The sequence below is a fragment of the Rhinoraja longicauda genome, chromosome 12 (assembly GCF_053455715.1).
Source record: "Rhinoraja longicauda isolate Sanriku21f chromosome 12, sRhiLon1.1, whole genome shotgun sequence".
NCBI lineage: Eukaryota > Metazoa > Chordata > Chondrichthyes > Rajiformes > Arhynchobatidae > Rhinoraja > Rhinoraja longicauda.
Window position 1 is genome coordinate 38314408 of NC_135964.1, and position 16981 is coordinate 38331388.

General features: G+C 44.4%; 1 protein-coding gene across 9 annotated transcripts in view; it reads left to right on the plus strand.

Annotated features, from left to right (window-relative positions):
- Nucleotides 1–15046, plus strand: part of LOC144598934 (type 2 lactosamine alpha-2,3-sialyltransferase-like) — a 55704-nt gene extending 40658 nt beyond the window's left edge. For 7 of the 9 annotated variants that reach the window (XM_078409560.1, XM_078409563.1, XM_078409565.1 and 4 more), the window contains 4 exons: nucleotides 7728–7914; nucleotides 11117–11254; nucleotides 12007–12159; nucleotides 12251–12980. In XM_078409560.1, coding sequence (XP_078265686.1) covers nucleotides 7728–7914; nucleotides 11117–11254; nucleotides 12007–12159; nucleotides 12251–12418 — 646 coding nt within the window. In that variant the 3' untranslated portion in view covers nucleotides 12419–12980. Of the gene's footprint in view, nucleotides 1–7727; nucleotides 7915–11116; nucleotides 11255–12006; nucleotides 12160–12250; nucleotides 12981–14109 lie in introns of those variants that run through there. The other 2 variants (XM_078409559.1, XM_078409564.1) reach the window with 2 other exon arrangements.
- The last annotated feature ends 1935 nt before the right edge of the window (nucleotides 15047–16981 follow it).

Genomic DNA, 16981 nt, shown 5'->3' on the forward strand with positions numbered 1-16981 from the left:
AGTATAGGAGCAAAGAGGTCCTTCTACAGTTGTACCGGGCCCTGGTGAGACCGCACCTGGAGTACTGTGTGCAGTTTTGGTCTCCAAATTTGAGGAAGGATATTCTTGCTATGGAGGGCGTGCAGCGTAGGTTCACTAGGTTAATTCCCGGAATGGTGGGACTGTCGTATGTTGAAAGGCTGGAGCGATTGGGCTTGTATACACTGGAATTTAGAAGGATGAGGGGGGATCTTATTGAAACATATAAGATAATTAGGGGATTGGACACATTAGAGGCAGATAACATGTTCCCAATGTTGGGGGAGTCCAGAACAAGGGGCCACAGTTTGAGAATAAGGGGTAGGCCATTTAGAACGGAGATGAGGAAGAACTTTTTCAGTCAGAGGGTGGTGAAGGTGTGGAATTCTCTGCCTCAGAAGGCAGTGGAGGCCAGTTCGTTGGATGCTTTCAAGAGAGAGCTGGATAGAGCTCTTAAGGATAGCGGAGTGAGGGGGTATGGGGAGAAGGCAGGAACGGGGTACTGATTGAGAGTGATCAGCCATGATCGCATTGAATGGCGGTGCTGGCTCGAAGGGCTGAATGGCCTACTCCTGCACCTATTGTCTATTGTCTATATGATATGATATGATGATATGATACAGCAAATCACTTTGCGAGATGTTATAGTTTTCTAATAGTATAAATACAATTCCCAATGCTCCCAAAAAACTTGTTCTTTTCAAGGTGTATATTCATGTTATCCTTGGAAACATTGCTGACTTTCAGCATTTCAATTGTTGTCGGTTTTATACAAAATACATTGTTTTTAAAAATCTAAGAGTTTCTAGTTAATTTTGGGTTCCTGTAAATCCTAATGCTGAGAACAACAATCTTTGGAAGTGTCTACAATTGCACAAACTGCAATTGCGTTGTGTTTTGATAACATTTTTGAAAACTATAACCTTGAGTTTTCCACATGAGTGCCTCATGCTGTACCATGCAAAGTTTAATGGAACAGCATCTCAAAAGGCATTTGCAAGGTGATAGCACCTTGTGTTTATGTCTAAGAATGGCTTGGTGCTCTCAGTGAGATGAAGAGTTAAGAGGAGACTGAAGGCATGAATAAAGAAAGGGGACTCTGGGAAGCTTAATAACCTGGAGCAGGAAATTAAACAAACTGATTTGTGGTGTGTTTTGGGCAATTCTAGTGGAAGAAATTGATGAATTGTTAGGAGGTGATTCAGACGCTGAAAAGCATGATAATTCTGAATTAGTTGCTGTTTCTCAGAAGTAGTGAAATGCATCAGTTTAGTTTATTGTCACGTTTACCGAGGTACCAGGAAAAGGTCGTTGCGTGCTAACGAAATTATAGACAATAGACAATAGGTGCAGGAGTAGGCCATTCGGCCCTTCGAGCCAGCACCACCATTCAATGTGATCATGGCTGATCATTCTCCATCAGTACCCCCTGACTCCGCTATCCTTAAGAGCTCTATCTAGCTCTCTCTTGAATGTATTCAGAGAATTGGCCTCCACTACCCTCTGAGGCAGAGAATTCCACAGATTCACAACTCTCTGACTAAATGGCCTACCCCTTATTCTTAAACTGTGGCCCCTGGTTCTGGACTCCCCCAACATTGGGAACATGTTTCCTGCCTCTAACATGTCCAACCCCTTAATAATCTTATACGTTTCGATAAGATCCCCTCTCATCCTTCTAAATTCCAGTTTATACAAACCTAGTCGCTCCTGTCTTTCAACATATGACAGTCCCGCCATTCCGGGAATTAACCTAGTAAACCTACGCTGCACGCCCTCAATAGCAAGAATATCCTTCCTCAAATTTGGAGACCAAAACTGCACACAGTACTCCAGGTGCGGTCTCACTAGGGCCCTGTACAACGGCAGAAGGACCTCTTTGCTCCTATACTCAACTCCTCTTGTTATGAATGCCAACATTCCATTGGCTTTCTTCACTGCCTGCTGTACCTGCATGCTTCCTTTCAGTGACTGATGCACTAAGACACCCAGATCACGTTGTACGTCCCCTTTTCCTAACTTGACACCATTCAAATAATAATCTGCCTTCCTATTCTTACCACCAAAGTGGATAACCTCACACTTATCCACATTAAACTGAATCTGCCATGCATCCGCCCACTCACACAACCTGTCCAAGTCACCCTGCAACCTCACAGCATCTTCCTCACAGTTCACACTGCCACCTAGCTTTGTATCATCGGCAAATTTGCTAATGGTACTTTTAATCCCTTCATCCAAGTCATTGATGTATATTGTAAATAGCTGCGGTCCCAACACCGAGCCTTGCGGTACCCCACTAGTCACTGCCTGCCATTCTGAAAGGGACCCATTTATCCCCACTCTTTGCTTTCTGTCTGTCAACCAACTTTCTATCCATGTCAGTACCCTACCTCCAATACCATGTGCTCTAATTTTGCCCACCAATCTCCTATGTGGGACCTTGTCGAAGGCTTTCTGAAAGTCGAGGTACACCACATCCACCGGCTCTCCCCTGTCAATTTTCCTAGTTACATCCTCAAAAACTTCCAGTAGATTAGTCAAGCACGATTTCCCCTTCGTAAATCCATGCTGACTCGGAACGATCCTGTTACTGCGATCCAAATGCTCCGCAATTTCGTCTTTTATAATTGACTCCAGCATCTTCCCCACCACTGATGTCAGACTAACTGGTCTATAATTTCCCGTTTACTCTCTCCCTCCTTTCTTGAAAAGTGGGATAACATTAGCTACCCTCCAATCCACAGGAACTGACCCGGAATCTATAGAACATTGGAAAATAATTACTAATGCATCCACAATGTCTAGAGCCACCTCCTTAAGCACCCTGGGATGCAGACCATCAGGCCCTGGGGATTTATCAGCCTTGAGTCCCATTAGTCTACCCAAAACTTTTTCCTGCCTAATGTGGATTTCCTCCAGTTCCTCTGTCACCCTAGGATCTCTGGCCACTAGAACATCTGGGAGATTGTTTGTATCCTCCTCAGTGAAGACAGATCCAAAGTACCGGTCCAACTCTTCTGCCATTTCCTTGTTCCCCATAATAAATTCCCCTGCTTCTGTCTTCAAGGGACCCACATTTGCCTTGACTATTTTTTTCCTCTTCACATACCTAAAAAAACTTTTACTATCCTCCTTTATATTATTGGCTAGTTTACCCTCGTACCTCATCTTTTCTCCCCGTATTGCCTTTTTAGTTATCTTCTGTTGCTCTTTAAAAGAGTCCCGATCCTCTGGCTTCCCACTCTTCTTCGCTATATTATACTTCTTCCCTTTTATTTTTATGCTGTCCTTGACTTCCCTTGTCAGCCACGGGTGCCTCTTACTCCCCTTAGAATCTTTCCTCCTCTTTGGGATAATTTGATCCTGCAACTTCTGCATTTTTCCCAGGAATACCTGCCATTTCTGTTCCACAGTCTTCCCTGCTAGGGCCTCCTTCCAGTCAATTTTGTCCAACTCCTGCCTCATGCCTCTGTAATCCCCTTTGCTATACTGTAATACTGACACCTCTGATTTTCCCTTCTCCCTCTCCATTTGTAGAGTAAAACTTATCATATTGTGGTCACTACCTCCTAATGGCTCATTTACCTCGAGTCCCCTTATCAGGTCAGGTTCATTACATAACACTAAATCCAGAATTGCCTTTTCCCTGGTAGGCTCCAGTACAAGCTGTTCTAAGAATCCATCTCGGAGGCACTCCACAAACTCTCTTTCCTGGGGTCCATTACCAACCTGATTTTCCCAGTCTACCTGCATGTTGAAATCTCCCATGACCACCGTAGCATTACATTTGTGACATGCCAATTTTAGCTCCTGATTCAACTTGCACCCTATGTCGAGGCTACTGTTTGGGGGCCTGTAGATGACTCCCATTAGGGTCTTTTTACCCTTACAATTCCTCATCTCTATCCATACTGATTCTACATCTCCTGATTCTATGTCACTCCTTGCAAGGGAGTGAATATCATTCCTTACCAACAGAACTACCCGGCCCCCTCTCCCCACCTGCCTGTTTTTTCTGTACGTTGTGTACCCCTGAATATTCAGCTCCCAGCCCTGGTCCTCTTGTAGCCATGTCTCAGTGATTCCCACAACATCATACTTGCCAATGTCTAACTGAGCCTCAAGCTTATCCACTTTATTTCTTATACTTCACGCATTTAAATACAACACTTTAACTTCGGTATTTACCTCCCTTACTATTGGCCCTGACCTTACTCTCATATCCCTTCTAGAACTTCCCTTCCCATTCATACGAGAGTCCTTTACAGTTTCTCCTGTATTCGCTTCCCCTTTAACTCCATCTCCATATTCCCAATTTGTCAACCCCTCCCCCCCACTACTTAGTTTAAAGCCACGCTCGTAGCACTAGCAAACCTGCCTGCCAGAATGTTGGTCCCCCTGCTGTTAAGGTGTAACCCGTCCCTTTTGTACAGGTCACCCCTACCCCAGAAGAGATCCCAGTGGTCCAGAAATCTAAATCCCTGCTCCCTGCACCAGCCCCTCAGCCATACATTCATATCCCCGATCTCTCTGTTCCTGCCCTCACCAGCACGAGGTACAGGTAGCAGTCCAGAGATAACCACCCTCGACGTCCTACTTCTCAGTCTTCTTCCTAACTCCCTAAACTCACGCTGCAGTATCTCCTTCCTCTTCCTCCCGATGTCGTTTGTGCCCACATGCACAACTACTTCCGGTTGATCACCTTCCCTCGCTAGGATGTTCTGAAGCCGCCCCGTGATGTCTTGAACCCTGGCACCAGGGAGGCAACAAACCTCGACTCCCGCCTGTCGCCACAGAATCTACTGTCCGTACCTCGGACAATGGAGTCACCGACTACTATGGCTCTTCCTGACTTCGGTCTCCCCGGTCGAGTTTCCTTGCCTGGGATAGAACCGCCAACGCGACTGCCGCTCGGACTGGAAGCGTCTTCTGCCCCAACAGTTCCCAATAGGGTGTACCTGTTTGCAATAGGCATAGCCATCGGGGTCTCCTGTAGTCCACGTTTGCTCCTCCCTGAAACGGTCTCCCACCTTCGCTCGACCTAGACCCTTGGCGTGACAGCCTCACAAAAGGTCCTGTCCAGGAAACTCTCGCATGGCCCTGAGGTCAACCAGCTGCTTTTCCAACTCTGCCACACGTCCAGTCAGGAGCTGCACCTGGACACAGTTCTTGCAGGTGTAGCTCCCAGAAGCTCCAGCAGTGTCTCTACCTTCCCACATCCTGCAGGAAACACACTGCACCAACTTGTGCGCCATCACTTCGGTGTCAAAAACAATTCCGGCTCAAAAAACAAGCGTAGCCTCCTCGCCGAAGACTCGCAGCCAAAGACTCGCACTTTTCTCACAGGGCACTTTTCTCACGGGGCACTCTTCTCACGGGGCACTCTTCTCACGGGGCACTCTTCTCACGGGGCACTCTTCTCACGGGGCACTCTTCTCACGGGGCACTCTTCTCACGGGGCACTCTTCTCACGGGGCACTCTTCTCACGGGGCACTCTTCTCACGGGGCACTCTTCTCACGGGGCACTCTTCTCACGGGGCACTCTTCTCACGGGGCACTCTTCTCACGGGGCACTCTTCTCACGGGGCACTCTTCTCACGGGGCACTCTTCTCACGGGGCACTCTTCTCACGGGGCACTCTTCTCACGGGGCACTCTTCTCACGGGGCACTCTTCTCACGGGGCACTCTTCTCACGGGGCACTCTTCTCACGGGGCACTCTTCTCACGGGGCACTCTTCTCACGGGGCACTCTTCTCACGGGGCACTCTTCTCACGGGGCACTCTTCTCACGGGGCACTCTTCTCACGGGGCACTCTTCTCACGGGGCACTCTTCTCACGGGGCACTCTTCTCACGGGGCACTCTTCTCACGGGGCACTCTTCTCACGGGGCACTCTTCTCACCGGGCACTCTTCTCACCGGGCACTCTTCTCACCGGGCACTCTTCTCACCGGGCACTCTTCTCACCGGGCACTCTTCTCACCGGGCACTCTTCTCACCGGGCACTCTTCTCACCGGGCACTCTTCTCACCGGGCACTCTTCTCACCGGGCACTCTTCTCACCGGGCACTCTTCTCACCGGGCACTCTTCTCACCGGGCACTCTTCTCACCGGGCACTCTTCTCACCGGGCACTCTTCTCACGGGGCACTCTTCTCACGGGGCACTCTTCTCACGGGGCACTCTTCTCACGGGGCACTCTTCTCACCGGGCACTCTTCTCACCGGGCACTCTTCTCACCGGGCACTCTTCTCACCGGGCACTCTTCTCACCGGGCACTCTTCTCACCGGGCACTCTTCTCACCGGGCACTCTTCTCACCGGGCACTCTTCTCACCGGGCACTCTTCTCACCGGGCACTCTTCTCACCGGGCACTCTTCTCACCGGGCACTCTTCTCACCGGGCACTCTTCTCACCGGGCACTCTTCTCACCGGGCACTCTACTTCCCTCAACAGGGCTGCACCCCTTGTGCAAGCCTTGCTTATATCAGTCACTAAATTACTTATATGGCCAATTTACCAATCGTCTGCTTTAATTGATCAACCAATCTCACTTCTCTGCTGCCTTCCTGACCAGCTTGGAGTTATGCGCTCTTATTAATCTGCCTTTTCCACTGCAATTAACACTTACTTTTCTTCTCAGCCAACGGGCGTCCTTGCTCTGCTCCCGGACTTTTCAAACTGACTACTAGCGTCCTCTTGGCGCTCTTTTTGAACTGCCTTTTCCACTGCATCATTAATCATTAGTGATGGAGACACATTTGGATTTTAGTATATTGCAAGAATTGAAATGAAGGTGAGTATTGTCCCAAAGTAGATATAGCAATTTTGGCATATAAACACGTGTGAGGGTTGTGGACAATATCAAGGTTGTAGCCACACTGGTTTGAGAAGTTTGTATAATTGAGCAAAAGATATGAGGTAGATATATCCCATGGTGCAATCATTCTACATGCTGCATAATAATCCTGTATATGAGAAATGATCAGGAACATATCTGAACACAGTAGCCATGTCAAATTATATAGCAATGTTTGATGTGCTTAGAAGCCATTGGATGCAAACCAATGGTGATGGTTTGCATGATACAATTTGTGATGCTGCATCTACAGTGTACACTGGGTACTGGAGACTTAATCAGAGAGAAAAGTACCATTCGCCTTCAAGAATGAATATTTATTGAGTAAAATCATTGTCAGATAAGTCGAAGATTAAGGGGAACAATGTAGCCATTCTTAACCTAAGAATTGTGTATGATGTAGATGTAATTCATTTTTAATTGAGGGCGCTCAATAGAGGATGCTGGAATGAGCTAATTATGAAAGTTGTTTTGTAACTTATCTGCAAGGTGGTTTGCAGTAGTCATTAGTAATTGACATGTAGCCATACAAAATGGTAACCTGAAAACTAATAGACAAGATGTACAGCATGATATTTTTACTTGTAGGAAATGAGATCTGAACTAAGTTTTGGAATGTAAGGTAACACTTTGAAGATATGCTCCGCTTATTGTTCATGCTGACTTTTTTTAAAATTAAATGCTGTGCATCAGCCATATTATTGATTCTCATTGAAGAAATCTTCAGTTTATTTACCGGTCTTTAGAATGTGTAAAGGGCAAGGGGACTTCAGCATGGGAGAGATGATTTTGAACAATTGATACTGTTATTAATTTGCCTCATTGCTCCTTTTCTGATTCATTTAAGATTAAACAGTGGCCCTGTGTTTGGATACGAAAATGATGTTGGGAATAAAACAACATTTCGATTGTGTTACCCAGAATCTATTTCTATCGATCGTAGCCATCATGACAACAACACTACAATGATTTTTGTCCCCTTTAAGACTGCAGATTTGCGATGGTTAAAAGAAGTGCTCTTAAAGAAGAGAGTGGTGAGTTTGCTGAAATTGTAACTGATCCAACTGGTTTCCATCATAGGGGCCACTTACTTATTCGCATGAACATAGTATTGGGTTTTAAATACTGTGACACACATAACTCAGATTTTTCTTGCATTAATATGATGCCCTTTTTTAACTTCGGACCTTGTTGCCACGTGAACTGTTTTTTTTCCTTCTTGTAATCCCCCACCACCCAGAGTTCTTGACCACTGTGGTGATGTTGTGAATGGTCCTTAATTACTTTCCCCATTCCTTTTAAGAACTGCTAAAATCATCCTACCATATCATTCCAAAATTTGAATAGGGAGAGTCGCAGACAACATTTTAGAAGAGTCTAGATGAGAGCTTATATCTTCCAGGCTGGAAGATGTGATTACTATGAATGGGTGCCTACTGCTTGATGTAGATGTCATGGATTTCATGCTCTTCAATACAAGCTTCCACCTCTACAACCTCTCTCTACAACTAAGGGCGGCACGGTAGCGCAGCGGTAGAGTTGCTGCTTTACAGCGAATGCAGCGCCGGAGACTCAGGTTCGATCCTGACTACGGGTGCTGCACTGTAAGGAGTTTGTACGTTCTCCCCGTGACCTGCCTGGGTTTTCTCCGAGATCTTCGGTTTCCTCCCACACTCCAAAGACGTACAGGTATGTAGGTTAATTGGCTGGGTAATGTAAAAATTGTCCCTAGTGGGTGTAGGATAGTGTTAATGTATGGGGATCGCTGGGCGGCACGGACTTGGAGGGCCGAAAAGGCCTGTTTCCGGCTGTATATATATGATATGATATGATATGATATGATATGATATGATATGATTCCAAGAGCTGTGATCATTTCTCATGGGACTAACCTATTACTACCTATCCTGATGGTGCAATGACCCTAATTGTAGCACCTTCATGTTGTTTTCTATTTGTTGCACTGTGTTCACAACATTTTCTCCATCTCTCCTTTATATTAATCCAATCTTCCAGCCGTCAGCAGAGTTGACTGCACCATCCTTCAGCAGTGCTTTCCAGCTCAATTGCATTGCTTTCCCATTCTGTACTCCTCGTCTCCCTTGTTGTTTAAATGTCTGTCAGACTCTGCTTTGGATGTATACAGTGACTCCACCTCCACAGTTCTCTGGGGTAAAGAACTCGAAAGATTGTGATTTTCAAACAACAAATTCCGTCTCGCCTCTGTCTGAAATTGGTAGCACTACTTTGAAACAATGCTGCTTTGTCTTAGATACTGCAGAAGGAAAACATCCTCTTCAGCATCCATCTCATCAGTCCCCTTCAGAATCTTCATCAGAAAAGTGCAGGTCATGCAGCATGTGTGGATGCTGAAGGGTCCCAACCCTAACATCACCTGTCAATTCCCTCCCTGACCCACAGAGTTCCTCCAGCACTTTCCGTTAAAGCGCATAGTGACTTGCTTTTACTGCATGCTAACTTTATATTTTGAGTCCCCTAGATGCCTTTAGCATCGCGGTTTATAGTCTTGTGTTCTCAGCCTTCCTCAAGTTACCTCCTTTTGTTCAGCATCTGCCAACTTCTTGCTCACTACGCTAACCCATCTTTCCATCATTACCAGATTTGACTATGATACACTCGTTCCATTCACTGAACTCATTAATATAATTAATATAATATTAATCACTCAACTCATTAATATAGATGATAAATATTGGAGGGTCTAGCATTGATCTCTAGTAGCCCATCCGTTACTGATTGTCATTCTGATAATAACCCAGTTATGCCCACTATTTACTGTTAGTTACCCATTCTCCCATTCACCCCATGCGGGGGCTGTGCGGGTCGGTCGCCTCGGCAGGGGTCGTGCTGCCTGTCCGTGGGTGCGGGGGGAAGAGAGTGGAAGTTTTGTTGCCTTCCATCACAGTGAGGGGGTGTTTGGAGTCACTGTGATGGATGTTTGTGTTGGGGTCGTGTGTCCTGTGTTCTTTTCTTTTTTTGCTGTGTTTTGTGACTGTTGAAATTTTGTTCGGTATTTATACCGAATGACAATAAAGTTCTGTTATACTGTTATACTGCGCGGAAACGGGTCTTTCGGCCCACCGAGTCCGCACCGACCAGCGATCCTGGCACATTAACACTATCCTACACACACCAGGGACAAGCCAATTAACCTACAACCTGCACATCTTTGGAGTGTGGGAGGAAACCCATGCGGTCATGGAGAGAACGTACAAACTCCGTACAGACAGCACCCGTAGTCAGGATCGAACCTGGGTCTCCGGCGCTGTAAGGCAGCAACTCTGCTGCTGTGCCATCGTGCCACCTGCTGGAACTCTCAGTATAGTACATCTGTTTCCCTTTATCCCATTATCCGTCTAGTTTTTAACATCCTCAATGAACTAGCAAATTTGTCTAATGTGATTTCCCCGATCTTATCCATTTTTGGCTCTTTTGATTGTCTCGTGATTTCCTAAACATCTGGCTGGGTTCCTGCATGCCTCTGCCTTAAAGTAATTCAAAACTCTTCTGACAAATTGAATCCCAGTCCCCATCACCCTCTGATCATTCTTTGAATGTCTGAAGAAGGGTCCTGACCCAAAAGGTCATCTGTCCATTTTCTCTAGAGATGCTGTCTGACCCGCTGAGTTACTCCAGCATTTTCGGATCATTTGCGGAATACTCACTGAGAATAGATACCAATCCACAATTTTGGTGCTATGAACAACTGCTCAGCAATTCATATAAAAATGTAGACTGTACACAGCATTGAGTGACTTTTAAAATCTATCTTTTGGAGTTGCTTGTTGAAAATGTGGTTTGTTTAGTTTAGAGATATAGCCCTTCAGCCCATTGAGTCTGTGCCAACCAATGATCACCCATGCACTAGTTCTATCCAGCACACTGGGTTCAATTAACCTACCAACATGTACGTTTTTGGAATGTGGGAGGACACTACAACACCTGGAGGAAACCCACACGATCACAGGGAGATTGTAAAAACTCCGTACAAACAGCGCCCGCAGGTGGGATCGATCCTGGGTTGCTGGCGCTACAAGGCAGCAACTCTACCGCTGTGCCACCCGTTAGATAGAGAATAAATGAATCTGCCCCTTGCACAGATGTTGAAGGATTCACTGATAACAAAAAAGTTGACTTTGTCACTTATTTAAGGTGAATGAATTGAACGCTGTAATGCAAATTTAAGATGTGTACACTTTGTGATTTTGATTACAGTCCTTGCGAGGCTTCTGGAAGAAACCACCCTTGGAACTTATTTACAAGAAAGCTCAAGTTAGGGTACTAAACCCTTCTGTTGTCCAGAAAGCAGCTTTTGAGTTGCTGGATCTTCCGAAAACTGTTGCATGGCCAAAGGTAGGCTGATATCTTTGCTTTGTTTTCCTTCCTAACTCCTTTTATTCTGCATAAAATACTAGTGAGATTGGAATGTCTGTAGTAAATTATTAAAGTTGGACGTTCTGAGCACTGTCAAATGTTGGAAACTAATTACTTCAAAAGGTCATTATTTCCCTTGTGTAAAGTAGATTAAAAAAAAAAATGATGATTGAATACAAAGGTGGGTGAATATAACATTAATTATACATTTACAGCTATTTCCCTGGCACAGCCTCTGGTAACAGGAATGCCAATTTCACAGCATTGCCAAATGAAATGGCTTCCCTTCCTCAAAAGAATATCCACCCTCCCAATGTTAAATCGGTTTTGTTTGTGCATGAACCTCAACTTTGAGCATGTTGCTTAATTAATGAAACTTTAAGAACCCCCAAGAGGAAAACATAATTTGTTTGCTGGTCAGTTTTGTCAATATTAAAGTTGGCTCTGTAGGGAGCAGCTTTGTTGTTCGGGCCATGATAATCCAAAGCAGTATTGGATCAAAAATCCATTTTGCTCCTTCAAATGCCTAGAAATTCATTCCCATGTGGCAGTGTTAAATGTATTGTATTAACGTGGCTGTGCTTTCTGCTCTGCTTCTGAAGTTTGGTTTCATCTTGCTCAAGCAAATATTTTATCCGTTTTATGTTTAAAACATTATTCTATGGTAAGGGTCATGCTTTCTATCGATTCTACTAAGATACTTATTTGATTTGATTTATTGTTTCTGGCAGCCACCTCAATATCCAACAACTGGGATCATTGCATTATCGATGGCACTTACCATGTGTGATGAAGTTCACATAGCTGGCTTCAAATATGATGCTAAGAATCGTAATGGCACTTTACATTATTACGGCAATGAAACCATGTCAACCATGGAAAAGGTAGGTCCCTGAACAGAAGTTTTGTTGTAGCTTTTGGAAACAGCTAATAATAACATTGATAATAATAATAATAAACATTTATTTTTTATAGCGCTTTTCCAAATGCTCAAAGACGCTTTACAAAAACAGTCAAGACATAAAAACAAACAGACAAACTATCCTGACGGAGAAGCGGCGAACAAATAGCGCCAGCGTCCTCTCACGTCAGGTTCCGGCAGTAGACAATAAAGAACACAAGACACACAATTACAATTTTTAACACAAACAGCCATCACAGTGATTGCTCCAGGCACACCCTCACTGTGATGGAAGGCAAAGAAAAGTCTTATCTCCTCCTCATTCTTCTCCCGTGGTGCCACGAGGCGATCGAGGCTCCCGACTTTTGAAGCCCCCACCGGGCGATGGAAAGTCCCAGGGCCGAGCCGAGCAGGCCGATGAAGGTCCTGAGCCCCCACCGGGCGATGGAAAGTGCCGCGGCCAGGCCATGCAGGGCGATGGAGGTCCTGCGAGCGGGTCAATCAAACCTCGCGCTTCGGGGTGGTCGAAGCTGCTACGGCTGGAGCTCCCGAAAGCCGGTCGCCAGCCAGGGACCTGCGAGCTCCCGATGTTGCGGTCTGCAGGGCCCACGGCCGAAGCCTCCGAGATGGTAAGTCCAGGCCCTGCGACCGGAGTCTTCAAGGTCAATCCCAGCTGGAGGCCGCCAACTCCACGGTGTTAGGCCGTAGCACGAACGGAGACACAACACGGCAAAGGTCGCATCTCCGTTGAGGAGGAGATTAGAAATAAAGGTTTCCCCCACCCCCCCACCACCCCCCACATATACAGAGTTAAAAATAAATCAAAAGAAACATTTAAACGATAACAAAGACAAAAACAAAAAAAAGAGACTGCCGGTGAGCCGCAGCTGCAGAACGCAGCCACGCCCCCTCCAGCCGCACAGGATATTTTAGTAGTGGAAACAATGGGGGAATAGAATATTTTCTACCTGTGGCAACTGCGACAGAGATCTCGGAGGTTAACAAATGTGTTATGCGGTAAATTATTTGCGTTGGAACTAAGACATGGCTGTAGTCTGGGATTGCGGTGTCCATGTAAGCACTCTTTATAAAATTACATAAAGTAGTTATACAGAAAAGTCTAGCTTCTAAATTACACAAATATGCAGAATAATTTTGCAATATTTGCTCTTTATTTTCCTTGACAAAATTTGTATGTTTAAAGCAATCTCATAAAACATGGAATAAGAACAGCCCAAGAACAGTCCATGTGGCCCACCATGTGTTAATCTAAACACATCCCATCTGCCTGCACAAGGTCCATATCCTCGATTTCCCCCCTTCAATATCATATCTTTGAGAATCAAACAATTACTTTATGTTGAAATGCTATGAAGAGTGGGACACAAGCAGTTATGGCAGTTTCTACCACTAACTTCTGAAAACATCAATGCGATGGAGATCAATTAATTTGTTTTTGTTTGATCAGAGAAAGGGAGATACAACACGGAAACGGGGCCTTCGGCCCACCTAGTCCACATGCACTTGCATTTTTAAGCTAATGCTGGGGTGAAATGGACAAGTGAATTGGAAATACAAGTCCACTTGTCATTTCCTTAAGTATAAAGGGGATATTACAACAAAGATGGGGGCCGATAGCAATCCTTTTATGATTTTTTTTTTAAGGTGAGATGCTCTACCCAAGTGAAAGACTGCAATTCTCTGATTATAAAAGCCTTCTACCAGGAAATAAAAAAGCCTTCTACCAGGAAATAAAAAAGCAGAGAAAGTATTTGAGCGTGGGTTATTTTTGGGTCCAATCACCATTTACATCACCAGTTGTACCATTTTTAGTTTATGTATTATAGATGAAAATGTTATGAAGTATCATAAAATCAAATATGTTGGACTGTCATGTTTTAACATGATATTAATTGCACTGTTGAATTTGCAGATGCAGTATCATAATGTTACTGCTGAACAAATGCTTCTGAACAAGTTGAAATTATCCAATAGAATCTTTGATTTGACTGGAGCTTTTTGAAAGGAGCGCTGACATTGAGTTCTTTACAACACTGTTACGGTATCAATATTAACGGAACCACAGCCACTCTTTTTGGCTGAGCTTCACCTGTACTGGGAACACAAAGCACTGATGTTTGGATCACTGAAAAAAATCTGGCACAAGTGACTGTGAAACAATTCCTTGTGGAAAAGTGGAAGCTGCAAGTACTCGGAGGTATTGAGGTTTTCTGTCTGGGACTATGTAACAATGGATGTTAGAAAGTTTATTCGTTGACAAGAATTGTCGTGGTTGAAGGAAGGTTTTTACTATTGAAAATCTCTTTTTAAAAAGATTTAATTAACCAGCACATTGCCTTTGTTTTTGTAAATGAAAGAAAATGTTTTATGTTTGTGATTGCTGATTATGATTATCTGCTCAGGACTGAGGCACTGTTAATTTATCTTGTGATTCCAAGCAAAATTCTTGAGCAAAGTTCCTTTGTAATCGCTCTTATAGTTGTTAAATAGTAATAAATGTCAGATTAATTTTTAATAGATTTGTAATTAGGATAAAATGGTGAGACTGTTTCACATAACTAATAAATGTTTGAATTTCCCTGGAAGCAAATCATCTATTAGCAATTTATATAAAACTTTACAAAGTTAACGAACGTGTGAAGTTCATTCATGTTTCTATTTACGGTTGCAAGCTGCTTTTGAGGTGTATATATTTTTTGTTCTCTTTGTTTTTGGCATTGTTCTGTAAGTTGTTTTCCAAGTTTGCTCTAATTCCATTCTGAATTTTGTAGACTGACCTGCTACGTAATGGCAACATTTCTGCCTTAAATTTGGAAATGTTAGTCCAATTATTTGTGGTTTCATTTTGTATAAAAAGAAGTTTCAACAAAGATTTGGAGTTGTCGTGGTCCTTTTATTAATTGCTAAGGATGTGTACATCCAGTTAGCTGCTGGGCATCATACTGTCAATTATATATTTAAAAAACGAGTTCTAAAATGGACATTCAATTCTGAGTTTTGTCAAAGGAGAATATAACTATGTGGATAGAAGGAAATGCTCAAGGACATGTTCAAAACCTGGGTATCTCTAGCTGCTGACCACTCAAAGTGCATAAACAGCGTGGAGAATGATTTATAAAAAACCCTCAAATCCATACAACGAGAGCATGCCAAACGCCTACAGAATCATTCCAAATGTGGTTCTAAGTGCTAGCATAACTCAATGGAGAAATAGGATGAGTGATGTCTTGGATCAGGATCCATCAGATTGAAAATGTGAGGTGGGTGTGTGTTTTTTTTGGGGGGGGGGGAAGGAAGGAAACACAGGGCAATGCGATGGTAGGTCTCTAGGTGAACAAGGTGGAGAACAGTATGTTAAAAAAGTTAGCCAATGATAAATGGAAAACTTGCCTGTAAATCTTATAAATCGTAAATTCTAGCATTTGCACTGCTTCATTCATGTTCCTATAATTGTGGAGTTTGTCATGTGAGTTATGAGTATAATTAAAGGCTAGCATGCAGTAGCATCAGAGGCACATATATTCAAACAACACACAAAACATAAAATTGTTTTAATTAACTAAATGTACTCTTGGAGGTAAAAAACTGGGGAGAAAAAATGAAACATATTTCAAAATCACAATTAGAAACAAGTCTATGGTGGTGCATGACAAGATCCAAGTGACCCCCGCACATTAACACTATCCTGCACACAAGAGACTATTTTACAATTTACACCAAGCCAATTGTCCTGCACACTTGTACGTCTTTGGAGCGCGATTACGAGGAGAACATGCAGCCTCCGTTCAGACAGCACCTGTAGTCGGGATCGATCCTGAGACTCCGTTGCTGAAAGTGCTGTAAGGCAACTGTGCCGCCATGTTGGAAAGTAACTGTTCCTGAACAAGGTGGTGTAGGTCTTCAGACTTCTGTAGCTCCTGGCAGTCAGAAGAGGACATGGACTGAATGGTGGGGATTCTTAATGGTAGATGCTGCTGCCTTGAGCCAGGACCCCGTGTAGATGCTTTTGATGGTGGGGACAGCTGTGCCCATGATGGAATGGGCTCTGTCCACTGCACTGCAGCCTTTTGCATTCTTGTGCTTTAGAACTACTCAACCAGGCCTTGATGCAACCAGTCAGGATACTTTCTACGGTCCATCAATGAAATGTTATTGAACTCCTGGAATTATTGTAACATGGCATACTGGAGCAGCGGAAAAGTTGCTGCCTTACAGTGCCAGAGACCTGGATCCAATCCTGACTACGGGTGCTGTCTGTACGGAGATTGTACATTCTCCCCATGCCCTGTGTGGGTTTTCTCCGGGTGCTCTGGTTTCCTCTCACTCCAAAGACGCACAGCGTTTATGGCTAATTGGCTTCGGTAAAAATTGTAAATTGTCCCCCGTGTCTGTACAATAGTAATAGTGTGTGGGGATCACTGGTCGGCATGGACTCGATGGTCCGAAGGGCCTGTTTGAGCGCTGTCACAAAACTAAACTAAAATAGGGGAATATGCCAGTCAATCCCTACACATCAAAATGGCGGCACTGCCCTAGCAGCTGCCGCTCACCTGCGGTCCATTTGTCTTTGTGTTTTTGTTGTTTTTTGTTGTCTTAATTGTAGTTGTGATGTGGTGTTTTTGTGTTTATGTACTATGTGTGTATGTGGGGGGGAGGGGGAAACTAACATTGTAAATATGTGTCCCTTCAGAACGGAGACCCGACCTTTGTTTTCTGGGCCGTGTCTCCGTTCCATCTGCGGCCTACCATCGGCCCAACTCCTGGAGCTGTCGGCCTCCAGGGCT